General features: G+C 43.7%; 1 protein-coding gene across 1 annotated transcript in view; it reads right to left on the bottom strand.

Moving 5' to 3' along the window:
• DNAJC3 (DnaJ heat shock protein family (Hsp40) member C3) overlaps nucleotides 1-21,396 on the bottom strand; it is an 86,676-nt gene that overhangs the window by 46,966 nt on the left and 18,314 nt on the right. The window contains exon 4 of the mRNA XM_082245317.1: nucleotides 13,120-13,194. Coding sequence (XP_082101443.1) covers nucleotides 13,120-13,194 — 75 coding nt within the window. The remainder of the gene's footprint in view (nucleotides 1-13,119; nucleotides 13,195-21,396) is intronic.

Consider the following 21,396-nt stretch of genomic DNA (forward strand, 5'->3'; position numbering starts at 1 on the left):
TGGTACAGGAGATGGTTAGAGGCTGCGGACATAATACATGAGGTGGTTAGAGGCTTGCAGGGGGGTTGGAAGGCGCAGGGGAGCGGAGAGCACTGGGGGGGGGGGGCAGGCAGGGAAAACCAGGGGGGATGTAGAGCACAGGGGGAGGGGGGGGGGGGAACTGGAGAGCACTGTCTGGGGGGGGGGGGGACAGGAAATCACTGAGGGGGAGCCAGGGGGGGGGGAAGATCACTGGGGGAGCCAGACTAAGAGCACGGAGGGGGCTAAAAGAGCACTTAGGGGGGCCAGCAAAGGAAGTTGTATAGGAGGGGGATGGGGCAGCTGCATATAGAGGAATTTAACTTTCCATATTCCTAGTGCAGCTTCTGAGAGGAGAAGAAACAACATTCAGTGACATGAGGAATATGAAAGTTCAATTCCTCTCTATGCAGCTGTCCCATCCCATCCCCCTCCTATCCAGCACACAAGACTCCTCACTGACATTCCACAATAGTCTCCTCACTGACATTCCTCACTGACATTCCACAATAGACTCCTCACTGACATTCCTCACTGACATTCCACAATAGACTCCTCACTGACATTCCTCACTGACATTCCACAATAGACTCCTCACTGACATTCCACAATAGACTCCTCACTGACATTCCTCACTGACATTCCACAATAGACTCCTCACTGACATTCCTCACTGACATTCCACAATAGACTCCTCACTGACATTCCTCACTGACATTCCACAATAGACTCCTCACTGACATTCCACAATGGACTCCTCACTGACATTCCACAATGGACTCCTCACTGACATTCCACAATAGACTCCTCACTGACATTCCACAATGGACTCCTCACTGACATTCCACAATAGACTCCTCACTGACATTCCACAATAGACTCCTCACTGACATTCCTCACTGACATTCCACAATAGACTCCTCACTGACATTCTTTACTGACATTCCTGCCATTCCTCACTGACATTCCTCACTGACATTCCTCACTGACATTCCTCACTGACATTCCACAATAGACTCCTCACTGACATTCCTGACATTCCTCACTGACATTCCTCACTGACATTCCTTCTGCCGCTGCCTTCTTCACACAGATGCAGGCGGCCCGATGGACACCGGCCTGACACCCCCCCCCCCCCCAGTGCGGAGATGCGGGCGGCCCGCGGACACCGGCCTGACACCCCCCAGTGCATGCGCCCCCTCGCTGGTACGTCCCTGAGAGCGGGACAGTATAGCCACGATTTCTTAGTTTCAGTTTCAGCGGATCAATCTGCCGCAGAGTTCCGAGCCTGTCACGGTCTATTCATATTGAAGAGACGAGTGATCAGGCTTCAGCTGTGCGCTGCGGCTGATTAATCCGCCTAAACCCGAAACACAGAAAATAGTCCCACTTACTGTCCCCGCTCCCACAGAATACAGGGGGCCCCGAGACAAAAATAGTTGCACAACACAATTCCATGACTTTTCCAAAACTTAGTAAGTTTTCCCATTTTCCAAATCCCATGACTTTTCCAGGATTTTCATGACCGTACGAACCCTGGTTTTCACTTTGGCCCCTTTCACACATACGGTCAGTTCAGTTCATCAGTTCAGTCATCTCAAAATGTATCAGTTTTTCATCCCTTTTATCATCTGTGTTTTCATCTGCTTTTTTTTTACATCCACTACCAATGCAAAAATGGATGAAAAACGAACCGTTTGTCCGTTTACAAACGTTTTTTGTCCGACCCGTTTTGCCGGATGAAAAATAGGGCATTCATCCGTTTAAAAAAAACGGACATTGACAGAAGAGGATGAAAATGGATGCTAACGGATGATCATCCATGGTCATCCGTTTTACATAGAGATGCATTGATGTCTGTTTTTCATCCGTCAACGGATGGATGAAAACAGACAAACGGACCGTATGTGTGAAAGGGGCCTTTCTCCATCGATATTGGGCTTCTTCCTCTTATTTTATATCTATCCTTATAACATGCAGGAGTGTTTTTTTTTTTTTACAATAGTATTTTTGAACACCTGGTGGTGTCGCTTTTATTTATCTAGTATCCCATGGAGATTGCAAGTGTTTATATACCTTGGTAGGCGCCCGGGTTCTGCGTGGATCCCTCCACCACAGTTCCCGGTCTAGACTATTCCAGTGGCCCAGTCAAATTGTATCATTATCATATGATATTGTAATTTTATGTAAGTAGATAGGATTGATTATTCTTGTCCGTTCTTATGTGGCTTAAATTTCCCTTTGATGTCGAAGTTATTGCTTATATTGGTACATACATCTACAGTGCTTTGTGAAAGTATTCGGCCCCATTGAACTTTGACCTTTTGCCACATTTCAGGCTTCAAAACATAAAGATATAAAACTGTAATTTTTTGTGAAGAATCAACAACAAGTGGGACACAATCATGAAGTGGAACGAAATGTATTGGATATTTCAAACTTTTTTAACAAATAAAAAACTGAAAAATTGGGCGTGCAAAATTATTCAGCCCCCTCAAGTTAATACTTTGTAGCGCCACCTTTTGCTGCGATTACAGCTGTAAGTCTCTATCAGTTTTGCACATCAAGAGGCTGAAATTTTTGCCCATTCCTCCTTGCAAAACAGCTTGAGCTCAGTGAGGTTGGATGGAGAGCGTTTGTGAACAGCAGTTTTCAGTTCTTTCCACAGATTCTCGATTGGATTCAGGTCTGGACTTTGACTTGGCCATTCTAACACCTGGATATGTTTATTTGTGAACCATTCCATTGTAGATTTTGCTTTATGTTTTGGATCATTGTTTTGTTGGAAGACAAATCTCCATACTAGTCTCAGGTCTTTTGCAGACTCCCATTAGGTTTTCTTCCAGAATGGTCCTGTATTTGGCTCCATCCATCTTCCCATCAATGTTAACCATCTTCCCTGTCCCTGCTGAAGAAAAGCAGGCCCAAACCATGATGCTGCCACCACCATGTTTGACAGTGGGGATGGTTTGTTCAGGGTGATGAGCTGTGTTGCTTTGACAGCAAACATAACGTTTTGCATTGTTGCCAAAAAGTTTGATTTTGGTTTCATCTGACCAGAGCACCTTCTTCCATATGTTTGGTGCGTCTCCCAGGTGGCTTGTGGCAAACTTTAAACAACACTTTTTATGGATAGCTTTGAGAAATGTCTTTCTTGCCACTCTTCCATAAAGGCCAGATTTGTGCAGTATACGACTGATTGTTGTCCTATGGACAGTCTCCCACCTCAGCTGTAGATCTCTGCAGTTCATCCAGAGTGATCATGGGCCTCTTGGCTGCATCTCTGATCAGTCTTCTCCTTGTATGAGCTGAAAGTTTAGGAGGGACGGCCAGGTCTTCGTAGATTTGCAGTGGTCTGATACTACTTCCATTTCAATATTATCACTTGCACAGTGCTCCTTGGGATGTTTAAAGCTTGGGAAATCTTTTTGTATCCAAATCCAGCTTTAAACTTCTCCACAACAGTATCTCGGACCTGCCTGGTGTGTTCTTTGTTCTTCATGATGCTCTCTGCGCTTTAAACGGACCTCTGAGACTATCACAGTGAAGGTGCATTTATACGGAGACTTGATTACACACAGGTGGATTCTATTTATCATCATTAGTCATTTAGGTCAACATTGGATCATTCAGAGATCCTCACTGAACTTCTGGAGAGAGTTTGCTGCACTGAAAGTAAAGGGGCTGAATAATTTTGCATGCCCAATTTTTCAGTTTTTTATTTGTTAACAAAGTTTGAAATATCCAATAAATTTCGTTCCACTTCATGATTGTGTCCCACTTGTTGTTAATTCTTCACAAAAAATTACAGTTTTATATCTTTTGTTTTGAAGCCTGAAATGTGGCAAAAGTTTGCAAAGTTCAAGGGGGCCGAATACTTTCGCAAGGCACTGTATTTATAGATACAACGCTGCCTCTGCTCCTGAGGAAGTGGTCTTTTTACCATGAAACACGTAGAGCTTTCCGAGACGCAGCTGTTTTCTTTTTTTACAATGTTTTATATATTTTACATTTTTTGTCATTATGAATTACTGTATTATATGTATTATGAATATGTATGGTTTACCTATTGATATACTGATTACTGGAATGTGTCATTGTGGTATTTTATGTACATATATGAAATGTCCCTTATCCATGTATATATATGAATCATTATATTTATGTATATGTATATGTAACTGGTATTACCAATACAATTATCTAATAAATATGTCATTATTCATTTTTATTTCTTCATTGGTCATCTGCCTCATATAAAGTCCCAACATCCCCCCCCCCCGTGTATATATTGGAATTTAACTACAGTAAAACCTTGGTTTGAGAGTAACTTGGTTTAAGAGCGCTTTGCAAGACAAGCAAAATTTTCAAATACATTTTGACTTGATATACAAGCAATGTCTTGATATACAAGTAGCCTCAAGTCACAGCTGAGTATAAAAGAGAAGAGAGGCGCCTCGAAGTGTAGCAATATGGTTAAATTTAATGAAGGTACAACATTTAGCAACTCACATGGTTGATGATTGGAACAGGCACATCTAAGGATGCAGGCATCCAAGCTAAAGCTGTCCACATAGGACCATCCTCCGCACCGTCATCTACGTCATCCTTTCCATGCTGCCCCTCGCTTTCAGATCGCTTTACTGCAGGGTGGTCTTCCCGGTCAGGATCACAGACTAGCAGCCGGCTGTGCAGAAGATAGTCTATGTGGACAGCTTTACCCTGGATGCCTGCATACTTAGATGTGCCTGTTTTATTCATCAACCATGTGAGTTGCTAAATGTTGTACCTTCATTAAATGGAACCATATTGCTACCCTGTAGCTCCTGCTGGATTTTGCTTCCAATCCCCTTGTGGAAGCGGCTATTTGTGGATGGACATTTTATGGTTACACAACCTATCGCAATGCTATAATCTTTTTATATGGACTATAAATTTAAGGATTTATGAATAAATGGTTGTGGAACGAATCATCTGAGTTTCCATTATTTCTTATGGGGAGATTCGCCTTCATATAAGAGTGCTTTGGATTACAAGCATGCTTCCGGAACGAATTATGCTCGCAATCCAAGGTTTTACTGTATATTTTTTTATATACATATCTATCTAGTTGCTACTACCAAGGCAATTATGCAATTAATTATTTTTTATACATATGTATCTAGTTGCTATTACCATGGCAACTCCGCAATTAGCATGTTATTATTCCTATTTACTTTTTATTATTCATTATTATATTTTTTGCATTTCTTATTTATTGCCCTTTTTTACATTCTTTTCAGGCTCATTACTCCCCCTTCCCCCCCATTTTTACATCACATGTGATATAATTTGCTGCTCAGCGATTGCAGTATTCTAGTCTGCATCTCCCCAAGGTAATACTTATCTTCAGGACCCACTAACGGGCCAGATTGTAAGGGCTCTTTCACACGGGCGTTCCGTATGTCCGTTTTTCATCCCATCCGTTTGCGGATGAAAAACGGACATAATGTATCTCTATGTAAATACGGATGTCATCGTATGATCATCCTCTGACATCCGTTTTTTGTCAGTTCAGTTCAGTTTTTTTGAACGGAGGAGAACCCTATTTTTTCTTCCTTTCAAAAAACGTAACTGAAGCAAAAACGGATGTCAGTGGTGTCATCCGCAGACATCCGTATTTACATAGACATGCATTATGTCAGTTTTTCATCCGCAAACGGATGGGATGAAAAACGGACATACGGACCGGATGACACAAGTGTCATCCGTGTCCGTTACAAAAAAAAAAAAAGGATTTTAAATAAACTTTCCAAAACGTCTCTTGTCGTTATTCACATACACTGCCTTTTGGGGTGAATGGGTAGCGGTACAGTGTACCCCATACCCATTCACATAGGGAGGGGGTCTGGGGGGCCCCCTTGTTAAAGGGGGCTTCCAGATTCCGATGAGCCCCCTGCCCGCAGACCGACCCAACCACCGGCCAGGGTTGTGGGGATGAGGTCCTTGTCCTCATCAACATGGGGGCAAGGTGCTTGGGGTGGGGGGTGCAGAGCCCCCCCTGCCCCAAAGCACCAACTCCCTCCCATGTTGAGGGCATGTGGCCTGGTGTGGTCCAGGGGGGGTGGGGCCGCTCACTCGTCCCCTCCCCTTTCCTGGCCTGCAGGGCTGCATGCTCGGATAAGGGTCTAGTATGGATTTTGGGGGGGGGACCCCACGCCGTTTTTTTTGGCGTGGGGCTACCCTCAAATTCCATACCAGACCCGAAGGGCCTGGTTTGGAACCTAGGGGGGACCCCCACGCCATTTTTTCCCATTTTTGGCGTGGAGTTCCCCCTCAAGATTCTCACAGCGCAAGTCGCGCCGCAAGTCGGATCATCCTGATCCGACTTGCGGTGCGACTTCCTTTCAAATCAATAGGCAATAGGCTCACATAGGGAAACATTGATTTTGAATGGAGGCAGAAAAAACGTATAACGTTATTCAGCCTTTAGCAGCGTCAGACGTTTTTACAGCTGTAACGCTGGTCCTCATAACGCGCAGGCAGTCATTTCTTCTTGCAGCTTAAAAACGCCTAGGCCACTTACAGCTCAAAAACGTCTGTGTGCATGAGGCCATAGGATAACATGGAGGGGCATTTTTAAGCTGCAAAAAAAAAAAAAAAAAGACGTCTGACGCTGCTTACAGCGGCTGTAAAAACGCCCCGTGTGCATGGGGCCTAATAGTACTGGTTGTACAGCGGGGGTGTGGGGGGGGGGGGTTATGGCAGAGTAAGTGCTCTGGAGGAATGTAAAGATATTACACAGCAGAAGAGGGGAGGAAAACTGAAGTTTATTTATTTTTTTTTTTTTTTTTTTTATATATATGAAAACCATTAAGAATAGGTTTTCTTATTTTTAATAGTTTATGGTTCAGGCTGCAAAAATTATGACATGAAAACTACTGCAAACAGATGTCATAAGTGTTGGACAAACAGATAGCTAGATATGTTCTTATCCAAGTAAAATACAATGCACCGTTTGGTTTGGATTAAGCTATTCACATTTAAAATTACATGGTTATGGCACATTTAATTAGCATTTTCAGGCAGTCTAATTCCACCTGTATCAAATCACTCTTCCTATTACAAGTCCAAAAAGGAAAGTTAAAGTGAGCTTGGGACAAGTGAAGGGAAAACACATTTTCAAGCTGCCTATTCTCATTCCCTGTAATTGTCTGGTGATTCACCTTCTTCTCTGCAGGTGTCACTTTTGATCTGCTGACATTGTGCAGGCCTGAAAGGAAGGACTGTATGACCTAGATGTTATACAGGAGATATTTCCTGCAACTAGCAACAGGGACATGTTTAATGGTGTTTCTTCATGTTCTTTATGGTAATCCCTTGTTTTGAAGGCTTAACATTTGTGCTGTCCCTAGTAACAAGCAGGGAACTGCTCATTTTAGTTTTCCTTGCTTCTTTTCCTGCCCAGTGTGTTTTTCACAATAAATGAAAAAAAAAAAAAAATAGTTACACTGCTTTAGGCTCTCATGGTAGCGTTCCTTTCTTACTCTTAATAACATTCCGACAGACAGACAGAGGATAGGAGAGAGAGATGGGGAAAAAAAAAAACACACTAACCATCCAGAAAAGAGACCCTGTGAAGTTTTTTTTTGCCGGCATGTGTTAGGAAGTGTAAAATTCAGTTTTACAAATTACGAAAAAAAATTAAAAAATACAATTAAACCCATACAAATTAAAACCAACACATTATTAAAGGGTTAGGTTTACAACTTTGTGTTGGCCCACAGGCTTGACACCCCAGCCCTAAACAAAGGATTTGTGGCTGCTACAATGTTACCAGCTCAAGATCATAATAGCTAACACAGGGCTCGACAAACCCCATGCGCCGGGTTGCCATGGTGACAAAAAGTTTCGTTCTGGCTCCTGGGCTGCCATACGTATGCTCCCCACACCCCACGTGTGCATCCCCCCTGCTGTGCATCCAGGGCTACGCTTGCCCATCTGCAGGCCCAGGCCCGGCATAGCAGTTGCCCCCAGGTAGAGGGGAGGGAGACGTTTCCACTCTCCTCACCTTCTAGTTGTTGAGTAGTTGTCCCCTTTCCCCATCGACAGTTTTTCCCAGGCATCAAGGCCAGGAAATGATGTAATGCAGTGCGATGTGCATTGCAATACATTTAGTGGGGCACAGGGGAGACATGCAGGACTGTGTGTTAGGAGGAGAAAAAAAAAAAAAAAAAAAACACACACACATGGTCCGATCGGCTGCTTCTCTGGCCACTGGTTGCCAGGTAAACAAAGGGGTGGAACTAGAAGTGACAAATACTCCTTGCTCCCAGTTTCCAGGGTTACAGAGAGAGGGGAATGACGTCAGTTCCTCTCCCTCTCTGTGTACCACGCAGTCATCACTGCATTTCTTCCGCCTCCGCAATGGGACTAGAGAGTCCAGGAGAGGCTGTGGCTGGAGGGGAGTGTGACCCCGTTCCGCCACCCACAGAAGCGATCGAGTGCCTAATTAGCCACTCGGATCATTTATGCTTTGTACAGAAATCGCCGGCCGCAAACAAGGATACCGGGATGATGCCTGTAGGTGCACTGAAACCCAGGGTAGGTCCTTGGATGGGAAGTGGTTAAAGGGTCACCTATGAAAAAATTGGATTTTTGTAAGAACTTACAGTAAAATTACTTTCTCTGAGTCCTTTGACAGATGCAGCTCTTAATGCTTCTTCACTATTGGTTATGCGCCATCTACAGGAGTAGACTAGGCAGTGAAAGGTTTTCACTCGACATGCCTACACCCGATGTCCTGACTGTGTGGGCTCGTCATCCATTTTCAATGTTTCCCTTACTGAAAGAATCAGTGCTTCCACCTTAGCGCGTTCCCGCGCTGCAGCTGAGGAGGGCATATCCTCCTGACCATCTGACTGTGAGGACAGAGATCTCTCAGGGATGGGATTGTCCGTGGTGACCATATCAGGCTCTGAATCAGAGGACTGAGAAGGCAGTGACCGTTTCTGGATAGTGACTTGTTTTATCACAAAGTCCACCTTTGACGCCAGATTTTTCAAAGCTGCAGACAGACATGAGAGACTGCGATCCGGATGGCCCGGCATGCGCACTAATAAAGTCTAAGGGGGATTGTTTTTACCTTGGGACTCCATTTTGCAAGTTTAAAAAAAAAAAAAAAAAGTGCACTGCCCCTTTAAATTGCGATCGGGGTAAGCACCGCGCTGCATCCGGAGTCCCCCTTAAAGGCTGGCAGGAGCAACAAGTGTGCCCGAGGAATACCCAAAGGAACAAAACCACTTACTTTACACTACAGAGCTGCTACTTCTCAGTGATAATCTCCAGCATGAAAACGTCTGACAGGAAGTGACATATCACCACTAGAGGCCAATAATAAAGTATAGGAAGCTTAGGGAAAATGGCTGCTGTCCTTACACAAAGAGAGCCTATGCCCACACTTAAAAGGGCGGCTAAAAACGGCGCCAAGTGCTCTGGACCCCATGCATGAGGCCACTGCAGGAATCCACCTAAAAAGGACCCCCCAAGCACAAGGTAACATGCTCAGTAACCCCCCCCCAGGCGTCAGACACTGATTTTAGTGCCCCCAGCGGGAGCAGGGAGGGCAGGGCCTGTCCTGATAGGCCTGGGGGTTCTTTCAGAGAAAACACAGCCCTGTTATCCCCAGGAGTGGGCCCACATCTCCCTCCTCAGAGGTCTGCTTCAGGGACGCGGGGGGCGATGCATCACTCACCATACCATGGACCGGGTGGGCTCCGCTCCAAAACCGCTCGCCTCCCACCCTGAGTGGGGGTGCTGCCAGCCAAAAAGGGGTACGCTGCGACTCAGGGCATTCCAGGTCGATGCATTCGGCTCTGTCGTGGCGAGGCCTGGGTGGACCACAACCTGCTCACGCTCGTTGGCCAGGCTGGGAGACCATAAGGTTTTAGATTATCCAGTGCGAAACCCCAGCCCGGCTGTCACTTGTAGTTCACCAGGAGGATCCCCCGAGCACAGTGTGTCTGAGGTTATGTCGCGAGGGACAACCCCTGTAGGCGTGTTGAGTGAAAACATTTCACTGCCTAGTCAACTCCTGTAGATGGCGCATAACCAATAGTGAAGAAGCATTAAGAGCTGCGTCTGTCAAAGGACGTAAGAGAAATATAGGGTACAGACATGTTTAACCACTTCAGCTCTGAAGGTTTTACCCCCTTGACCAGGCCATTTTTTGCAATATGGCACGGTGTTGTTTTACCCGACAACTGCGACGTGCGACGCTGTATCCAAATAAAATTGAGGTCTTTCTCTCTCCCCACCCCCCCCCCCCCACAAATAGAGCTTTTTGGTGGTATCTGATCACCTCTGCGGTTTTTATTTTTTGCGCTATAAACAAAAAAAAAGAACCATCATTTTAAAATAAGACATTTTTTTTGCTTTCTGCTATAAAACATTTTTGATTTTTTTTTTTTCTCATCAATTTAGGCCAATATGTATTCTGCTAGATATTTTAGTTAAAAAAAAATCTTAAGTGTATATTGATTGGTTTGCGCAAAAGTTATAGCGTCTACAAAACTATGGGATACATTTATGTAATTTTTATTGTTTTTACTGCTGTGAAAACACCCTTCACAACAGTTAGCCAGATCAAGAACACTCTCCAGGAGGTAGGTGTCTGCGTGTCAAAGTCAATCAAGAGAAGACTTCACCAGAGTGAATACAGAGGGTTCACCACAATATGTAAACCATTGGTGAGCCTCAAAAACAGGAAGACCAGATTAGAGCTTGCCAAACAACATCTAAAAAAGCCTTCACAGTTCTGGAACAACATCCTATGGACAGATAAGACCAAGATCAACTTGTACCAGAGTGATGGGAAGAGAAAGAGTATGGAGAAGGAAAGGAACTGCTCATGATCCAAAGCATACCACCTCATCAGTGAAGCATGGTGGTGGTAGTGTCATGGCGTGGGCATGTATAGCTGCCAATGGAACTGGTTCTCTTGTATTTATTGATGATGTGACTGCTGACAAAAGCAGCAGGATGAATTCTGAAGTGTTCCGGGCAATATTATCTGCTCATATTCAGCCAAATGCTTAAGAACTCATTGGACGGCGCTTCACAGTGCAGATGGACAATGACCCGAAGCATACTGCGAAAGCAACCAAAGAGTTGAAGGGAAAGAAGAGGAATGTTACTGAGCATGCATTTCACTTGCTGAAGACAAAACTGAAGGGAAAATGCCCCAAGAACAAGCAGGAACTGAAGACAGTTGCAGTAGAGGCCTGGCAGAGCATCACTAGGGATGAAACCCAGCGTCTGGTGAGGTCTATGCATTCCAGACTTCAGGCTGTAATTGACTGCAAAGGATTCGCAACCAAGTATTAAAAACTTTCACTTTTTATGATTGTTAATCTGTCCCATTACTTTTGGTCCCTTAAAAAGTGGGAGGCACATATACAAACTGTTGTATTTCCTACACCATTCACCTGATTTGGATGTAAATACCCTCAAATTAAAGCTGAAAGTCTGCAGTTAAAGAACATCATGTTTGTTTCATTTCAAATCCATTGTGGTGGTGTATAGAGCCAAAAATATTAGAATTGTGTCGATGTCCCAATATTTATGGACCTGACTGTATATGAGGCGGGCAGTCCGGAGCTGGTTAAGGTTTGACATGTTGGGCATTTACTCAGTGCAACCTCGGCTTTTATATATTTTACCAAAAATCGGGTACTTTATTGCATTGTGTGCCCACTAGAATGTACTTTTAATGTGTTTTTTTTTACTGACTTTTGTGTTCCCTAGACCTTTACGGTAATATCATGCGACATGGAAAATTGGAACTACCACTATTTTATTCATTAGGGTGTCTGTCATAAAATACCTAATTTTCGGGGGTTTTATGTAATCCTCAGGCCTAAAATTATTTTGCAAAAAATGCAAAAACAGCTCTGACTGTGAAAGGTAATGGATAAGTTCACCTTCGGGAACACGTTCCAACCCTAAGATTTGCTAGAAAAAAAAAAAAAAAAAACACAACACACACACAACTGGCTTCTAGCTTCAAAGCAAATTTGTGAAGCCCTGATCTATTCTATAGATCTTTATGGCTAAGCGTTTCAAATAATGCAGCCTTTATTATGGAGTTATTCCTGTATCACAGCTATGTAAAACAAGGATTACTTCTCAGCTAGGCAAAACATTTACTACTACATTATTGCACAAGGGTCAGAGAGTAGAAAGGTTAAAAGAAACTTGTGACGACAGAAATATACAGCAGAGCAGCCACTGCTGACCATTTTTTCAAGGTACATGCTCTGAGGCAGCACTTTGAACCTTGCTTCACTACCTTGTCAGTCACTGACCTGTATATTCAGTATCCCCACAGCAAAATTATACATGCTCGTTACAGATCGGTAACTCACTAATTAGACAAAAAGGAAATGAATGACAGTTACAGTGCATGTACTGAAAGACATGCAATTTCCCATATTTCTATACGGATTTGTCATTTTCAGGGCCCATGTACATTGCAACTTGTAAACGGCCGTTTAGGAGCATTTGGGCGTTTTTCAGAAGCCCCTGAACCCAACTCCATGATATCTTATTTGTCCATGTACACAGGGTCGTTTACAGTCATTTGCAGGCAGTTGAGTTCAGTGACGTTTTTTGGAAAGCAATTATTTGCGTTCGAACGTGTGTTTCCCGGCGTTTCAAATGCAAAACGCGACCAAACGCGATGACCCGCGTTTAGCGCTCGCGTTTTTCCATTTTAAAGGGGAATGATTTTTTGATCTCTAGAAACGGTTCTAAATGCAAACGCCCGCTAAACGCGGCATGCAAACGCGACACAACGGACGTTTTAAAAGTCCTTTATATTCCAGCATTCCAGGGACTTTTTAAAAAGTCCTGTGTACATGGAGCCTAAGGGAGTTATTATTAATAAGAGCAGTAAACCTTAACTACAGCTTGGCGTTTGTGAACTGAAGACACCTTTTGTGATTTTGTGTAGACACATTAAAAAACACAATGGGAAATTATGTCCGTTTCCCTGATGAGTATGGGTATATTCAAATATGGGTCTATTCCCTTTTCAAAAAGTAAAGCCTTCTCACAACTTACCACTTTCCTAAAGTCCTCTTCTGCTTCATCCAATTTTCCTTGTTTCAGGAAAAGCTGTCCTCTTTGTAATCTTGCCTGCAAACAATCAAAAACAGAGGTAAGGAAAGAAAGATGACCAACTTCCCGTTATGTCTTAATTACTGTTAATTCTTAGAGTTGATCACTGCCTTATAATAATAAGATCAGAAAATAATTGCCTAATAATTGACGCTCTGCAGTGTTTGTAGACCTCCCAACCCCTAGCTGACCAGATTGGAGAGAAGAGAGACTGGCAGTCTGAAATGTAGTTCCTCAGGCCATCATCTATACTGTATTTCTCAGCGAGATGACTGTTTATGAAAGGCTCTTTATTAAACAGTTGAAGTGCACAGCACATATGTTACCTGTTTAAACGTGAAAGGTAAGCCACAGCCAGACAAAAATCATACTACCGTTTACTGGTTCAGCTTTCTATGTGACTTGTTTGATCAATGTATAATGGATCAGGGAGGTGACAATGGAGACGGCCAAGCTAAAATAGGAAATGGGCAGGGTCATCCAACTTGCCATGCCACGTGTACCGGAGATGTGAGTGGGACAACGAGCTGAACAGAATTACATTTTTGGGCAGTTAAAGCAGACCTTTACCCACCAGATCAACGTAAGCTCCCTTGAAGCCCTCTCCCCTCCACAATCCAAATCACCACTCATAGCTTTGTGCTAGATCACTACTTGTGGTAGATCACTCTTTTATATTGGAAGGCCCTGACATGTAGCATTGAAATTTTCCACTTGTATTACAGCACCGATCAAAAAAAAAAAAAAAAAAAAAAAAAAAAGGGGAGTCATTTACACTTTAGAGGTTTTTCTTGGTCCTGAATTTTTACATTTTTATTTACTTAAACTGATCAACAAAAATATACTCTTCGATTTCAAAGTGAAAACACGTTGCCAAAAAGGTAATTTAAAGTGGTACTAAAGCCTTGTTTCTTTTTTTTTTTTTTTTTTTTAAATAACATACATGTTATACTTACCTCCTCTGTGCAGTGGTTTTGCACAAAGCAGCCTGCACCCTCTTCTTGGGTCCTGCTCCTTGCTTCCCCCTTCTGCTGGGGCCCCCATAGCAAGCAGCTTGCTCTGGGGGTACCCAAGCAGGCGCACCTCCCAACATGCTGCTCCATGTCCATTTACACATAGAGCCGCAGTTCGGCCCCACCCCCTCTGTCTCCTGATTAGCTCACTGGCTGAGATTGACAGCAGCAAATCGCTCCCACTGCTGCCAAAAGCCAATCAAGTGTGTGAGTCCCCAGAGAGGCAAGGCTCTCGTGGACATCGCTGGATCGAGAGGGAGCTCAGGTAAGTATTGGGGGGGGATCTGGGGGACTCCTGCAAACAGAAGTTTTTTTTACCTTCATGTATGGAATGTAAAAAACCTTGTGCCTTTACAACCAGGATGGACCGATGTGTGGATACTGTGTGCCTGCCTGTGAGTGAGACTAACTCCCCAATCTCATATTGGTAAAACCCTTTGGACAAGCGGCGGGCCCCTCCTACAGTGGCGGAACTTCAGTGCCCAGTCGCATGTTTGACGCGTCTCATCTATGGGTGCAGTGTCTATAAGAGCAGTGGGCCCCCCCCTCAGGGCCTGGGTGCAGTACACATGTTGAACCCATTGATGAAACACCACTGGTTCTACTTTAATGATGGCCAACAGACATGCATTGCACTGAACCACAACAAATGTTAACCCTACTAGGCGCATTTCATTGCGTTAGGCAAATAAATGGGCTGCCATTGAATATTCTGTGACAAAAAAAAACCCATGAAACATTTCAAGGGTGAATTTTTACAGACAATATCTCCAATTCTTTAAGTAGGAGACAAAACGTGCCATGTACACTAGCCATTATGTTAAATACCATGTATATTTATATGCCATTGTCGGCACCGATGCTCTTTAAGGAGATAAAATAAATAATAGCACCCAATGATAGAATGACAGCATTACTGATGATAGCAATACACATGGCAATATCTACAAATTAACAAGCTCTAGTTCGGGGCATAGCCAAACCAGGCATGTGCTACTTGGGAGGACGGGGGCAACCCTGGAGTCCCAATATGGCACGGCTGCAGCACAGCAGAAGGGAACATCACGAGGCGCTGACAAAATGAAAGTGCAAGGCAGCAGTGTGGGTATTAGTAACCGCAAGGATATGCTGTATTATGCCCAAAAGCTTTCTGGTGCTGGGACTAAATGCTGGGACTGGGGAAAGACTCAGGAGTGAGGACTGTCTTTGCATCCCCTCCAGATGATACTTGCAATTCAGACTCGGCAGATTTACAAGAGGGAGACAACCTACACTGAGCCAAATTTTAAAGGCTATTCCATCAATGTACAGAATCTATGAACACTGTCAAGGAGCAGCTGGGGGGGCCTTACAGAGCTGGTGTCGCTGCTGCAACATGACCTCCAGAAAATGCGAGAGCGGACGACAGTGGTGGAAGATCGCATCAGTGATGTGGAAGACAAGCTGCCCTCTCCGATTAGTGAAATCGCATGCCATGACCTGCTTGGCGAATGTTAGAAGTGATAAAACAGAGGAGATCGAAAATTGTCTGAGACGAAAACATACAGATCGTGGGTTTACCAGAAAAGGTTAAGGGTCGTGACCCTACAAAATTCATTGAAACATGGCTCCTGGAAATCTTCGGAAAAGATGCATTTTCTCCCCCTTTTTGCAATAGAAAGAGTGCACCGCACTCCTACCAGGGTTCTCCCGGGTAATGTGCCCAGACCCATCCTAGCACGCCTATTGCATGTGGGACAGGGAGAAAGTGCTCAAGCTGGCAGAGAGAAATCTTCTATACAATATTACCGTGTACGGGTCTTCTTTTACCCCGACTTCTTGGCCAAGGTGCAGAAAAAGCGCGCCAAGTTTTAAGATGTTAAACAGCGCCTCCAACGTCATGACCCTGCGATATGCAATGCTTTACTTGCCGCGTCTACAGATCACTGCCAGAGGCCAAGTTCATTTCTTCAACACAGCTAAAGATGCAGCAGACTGGCTGGATGTTAATGAGCAGTTGCTAAGTGCCAGGCAACGTGAATCTTCTGAAACCTGAGGAGGGGTGTCTGCACAGAGATGGGTCAAGTGAAGAAAATTCTGCCCTGAAAAGGTGCTTGTTATATATACACCGGAGATACTTTACAGTTTTCCAGTTAAAAGGTAGGCTCAGAGAGGAGGAGGTTACCTTCTTCAAAAGTGTACTATGCGTTCTAATTTTTGTTCCCAGCTGTTGGCCCAAATAGCAGGCATAATTTTGCGAGGAACTATGCCCAGTAGGCAGTTTTCAAGTTTTGCCTATTGTTGGCCATCAAAGGCCAAGTTGTATGATATTCTGGACTTTTTGTTTCAAGTCTGAACCTTGCCCTTTTCAGCTATTCTGTAGATGACCTACTCACACAAAAGGTTATGAAACACCTGCGACTATCTTCCTTTACTGGATGGCACACCTGCCTTCATGTTGTCCTACTACATATATTTTTCTCTACATTAGGTTATGACTGAAATACCTATAATTTCCTTAAATGTCTGGGGACTGTACGACCCTTTGAAAAGGGCAATGGTTAATTCTGTTTTGCACAGGTATCATCCGGCTATTGTAGGTCTCCAAGAAATGCATCCTCTTACAGAGACCCTTAGCTGTATGAACTATTCCTGGGCACAACAGATATACCCATTTAAAGCACACTTCCTATTCCAGGGGGATGTTCGTCCTTATTCACAAAGCGCTGGACTATCAGGAACTGGCAAAAACCTCTGATCCAGAGGGAAGATATATATGTTTGCATTACAAATTTAATGCCATGACACGTGTGTTGACTGTGGTGTATATACCCTCCTCCTTCTACAATGGTGCTGAGGGAACTAATAGCATTTCTATTGGATAAACCAGATGCTACGATATTTATCATGGCCGATTTTAATGGAGTTCTAAACCCAACCATGGACAGACACCCCCCCCCCCCCCTGCTCTTAGGGCCCATGTCTAAGGTTAACCCCCTCTCACATTTTCTAGAGGATAATGTCTTGGATGTCTGGAGATTGAAAAACCCTACTGCTACCCAATTTTCATGCTATTCTAAGACCCATGGATCTCTATCACGCATTGACCTCTCCTTAGGGAATGCACAACCACTTAATCTAGTGACGCAGGTGCAATATACCCCGCGAGGGGTCTCAGATCATTCCCCCTTAGTATGCTGGATCATGGCAAAGCGGAAGCTCCCTTTACCTAAAGCCCCTTGGCGTTTAAAACCCTAACTGGCTGAAATTACTGCCTACCAACAATGATATTGACCGGAATATATCTAATTTCTTTGTAGACAATAACATACACGCTGATACCCTACGTCAATGGGACGCCTTTAAGTGTTATTTATTGGGGGGGGGTCTTCATCATTGCCACAGTGAGTGGTATTAAAACAACCTCTAAAATTGATGAGCAGCTCCTTACTCAACACGTTCGGTAGCGTGAGGGGGTATATATAGCACAGCCCACTGATGAATCTAGAACGGCCTGGTTATTCGCCCAGGATGCCTTAACTAATCCTATTTCCTCCAAAAAGAGAAAGGAAAATTGAGTGGGGAGTGGACTGGCCGTCTCCTGGCAAAAATTGAATGTGCGCCCAGCGGCGCCATTAATGGGGGCTTTAAAAACTCCCCAATGGGGGCCTGGCAAACTCAAGAGTCAGTCATGGCAGAACTTGTACGATTCTATTCTGAGTTGAGCTCCTCTAGAGTCTCCTACTCCGGTGCAGCCCTTGTAGAATATCTACAGTCCATTGACCTGCCTAAACTCTCTGATGTACATAGATTAAATTTGGATGCTCCTTTCATGGTGGAGGAACTTCAGGGGCAGCCAGTCCTTTTCCCGCTTTTAAGGCTCCTGGGGATGATGAGTATGATGGGTTACCCATGGAGGTTCTTCAGAAATACTTATGCCAAGATTGTTGAGGGTATTCAATGAGGCTCGTAGATATGGTCAGTTACCGTCGTCCATGTCTAGGGCTAGCATTATTTTACTTCTGAAACCTGACAAGTCCCCCATAGAGGCCAACTCCTATAGGCCTATATCCTTACTACAGTCTCACATTAAAAAAGACTAAGGTTATTGCTAGTATTGTCAATGAAGATAAGGCAGGCTTTATGCCTAATAAATCCACCGCTGTTAATCTTATGTGGTTGTAAATTAACCCCTTCAATACAGTGCCTTTTCACCCCCTTCCTGCCCAGGCCAATTTTCAGCGCTATCACAATTTGAATGACAATTGCGCGGTCATGTTACACTGTACCCATATGAAATTTTTATCTTTTTTTTTCCCACACAAATAGAGCTTTCTTTTGGTGGTATTTAATCACCGCTGATTTTTTTATTTCTTACTAAAAAAAAAAAAAAATAATATAGGAAAAAAAAGTTTCCTATTTTCTGTCAGTAAATTTTGAAAATAAGTAATTTTTCTCCTTCACTGATGTGCGCTGATGAGGCGGCACTAATAGAGGTGGCACTAATGTGCCGCAATGATGGACACTGATAGGTGGCACAGATGAGCATGACCTGATGGGCACTCATTGTTGGTACTGATGGTGGGCACTGTTTAACTTTTCTGTAATCAGGGCACTGATGATCCGAAATCTCCCGGAAGAATTTGAGGCACACCTCTTCTTGATATCTAATAAATTATAGTCCACAAATAGACTGATGCATAAGGTCTGGTCCAAGCCCAAGGTGAAACAGCTACAGCAAGTGAAAGGCTTTACGGAATATAGTCCAATATGGAATAACGACGCTTACCCAGAACTAGTTAAGTTACAGTACGAGACTTGTGGCGTGCAAGGGGCATTACACACCTCCGCCATATTTTTGATAAATGGTAGACTGCTTATATTTAACCAGCTAAAAATCAGAAATTGCCTCCCACAAAATTTATTTTTATTTTTTTAATATATATTATGTCCAATTACAGCCTGCTATTAAAGCCCAGCTCTCTCTGACCTCACCGGAACAGTCCCTGACCCCAATAGTCCATATGATGCAACATTCCACATCCAATAAGGGTTTCATTTCCAGAAGTTATGCAATGTTGCTGGGGGACTACTTAGAAAAATTCCCTAATTCAGCTATGGAACAATGGGAAAATGACGTAGGAAATATTCCTGAAGATCAATGGGCATTGGATTCTGTGCGTAGCTGCTCATTGAATCTAACTCAAAGATTTTCACACATACATACATGCATACACACACTTCTTTGAGTACACCACACTCCCCTCAAACTGTATACCATGGTATATGTGCTAGGTGTAACAGATACTTGTGATCTTATACATCTTCTGTGGAGATGCCCAAAATTGCATAGATATTGGACTTAGACCCGAGACCATGCATACTAGAGGACTGTATACAGGACACTTGTCAGAACAGCATTGTCAAGGGCGTTCTTCCAGGCCCGAAAACTTATTACAGCATTGGATCTCCCCAGTCCCCCCCAACATTTGAGATGTGGGTAACTCAAATGGGTGCAACGTTAAGGTGCAAATGCCTGATCTACCCACATAGGGGAGTTCCATCTCAACATGACAGGATATGGAGTGGGTGGCTGGCTGGCTTTTCCGGGCTTGGCTCCAACTGCTCTAGTCATGGATAGATTGTTACTGTAGTACTTGTGAGCACATATCTTTGTATGTATATACTCATGTGTAGCTGGCCAGATTCTGAAGGTACAAGGTGGTGCAGCATCTCAGTTTATTTCAGCTTATGGCATTTCCCTTTTTTGAATGTGCTTGAAATGGGCGATGGTAAGGTTCACAAAGTAAGTATAAGGCTCCATGTACACGGGACGTTGTTAAAAGTCCCTTTGAATGCTGGAATTTTTAGGACGTTTGAAACGTCCGTTCGGTCGCGTTTGTACCCGCGTTTGCGGTTAGAAGCGTTCCTAGAGGTCAAAAAAATTATTCCCCTTTAAAATGGAAAAACGAGAACGCTAAACGCGGGTCATCGCGTTCAGACGCGTTTGTGCATTTGAAACGCCGGGAAACACACATTCGAACGCAAATAATTGCATTCTAAAAACAGTCCCTGAACGCAACTGCCTGCAAATGACTGTAAACGACCTGGTGTACATGGACAGATAAGATAAAATGTAGATGGGTTCAGGGGCTTCTGAAAAAAACGCCCAACTGCTCCTAAACGGCCATTTCCAGCGTCCCGTGTACATGGAGCCTAACTTAGTACTGTATAGAAACTGATTCTTGTGAATGTATTTTTACAATAACGCTTTTTAACAGTCTGTAAAAGCGAGAAATTACCCTTCGGAAAGCAATTTGACTGTGTACTATTTAGTGGATTCGAATAAAACTTTTTTTTTCTCTGATTTATATAAAAGAAAAAACAAACTAGTTCATAAAATGATCAAACCGATTTAAAAACACACCAGCTAGTTTCTATTGATATCAAAAAAATTATTCAAAACGGATGGTCGGTCGAAGGGTTGTCTTGATCCATTTGGATATTGATAGCTGGTTAAAAATTCCATTATTAGCCATCAAAATAGTCAGCAACAACATGTAGCCTAGTTGCTATTTGCTAACCAAGGCTGCAAAAAAAAAAAGTTAACTTGCACAGTGACTGATGACCGGTCAACCACTGCCTCCAACTTTCGCCCAGATTCTCATTCTTCACCGCCTACTCTGCTCAGCATTTTCTCATGAAAAGACTCCTTAACAAGCATTGGGATGTCCTCAGAAGTGACAGGGTTCTGGGTCCACTTCTTCCGGATGCCCCATCTGTCATCTTTAGAGGACTACCACCATTGAGACTCAGTGTTGCCCCGAACAGTGGAACCCCCCCAAAAAATCTGGTTTCCTTTTTCAGATGAAGGGCTTCTACCCTTGTAGAAAATGCTCTTTGCGTAAGGTCAATTGTTTGAAAAGCAGAAAATACACGGAATTCCATTCCAATGTTACTGGGAAAAACTATGAGGTGGAGCATTTTTCCACCTGTTTCACCAAAAACGTAGTGCACCTCATAACCTGCCCTTGTGGGTTACACTACGTTGGCCGTCCATTCAAGCATTTCAGGTCAGGATGAATGAACACTTGGCCAATATACGTAAGGGATTTCCCAAACACTTCTTGTCCAAACATTATGATCAACAACATAGAGATCCTACTGGTACCTCCTTCATGGTCATTGATGTCTTCCAATACCATTGGAGAGGAAGCCACACCAGAAG

This window comes from Pelophylax lessonae (genome assembly GCF_965119305.1).
Source record: "Pelophylax lessonae genome assembly, chromosome: 2".
Taxonomy (NCBI): domain Eukaryota; kingdom Metazoa; phylum Chordata; class Amphibia; order Anura; family Ranidae; genus Pelophylax; species Pelophylax lessonae.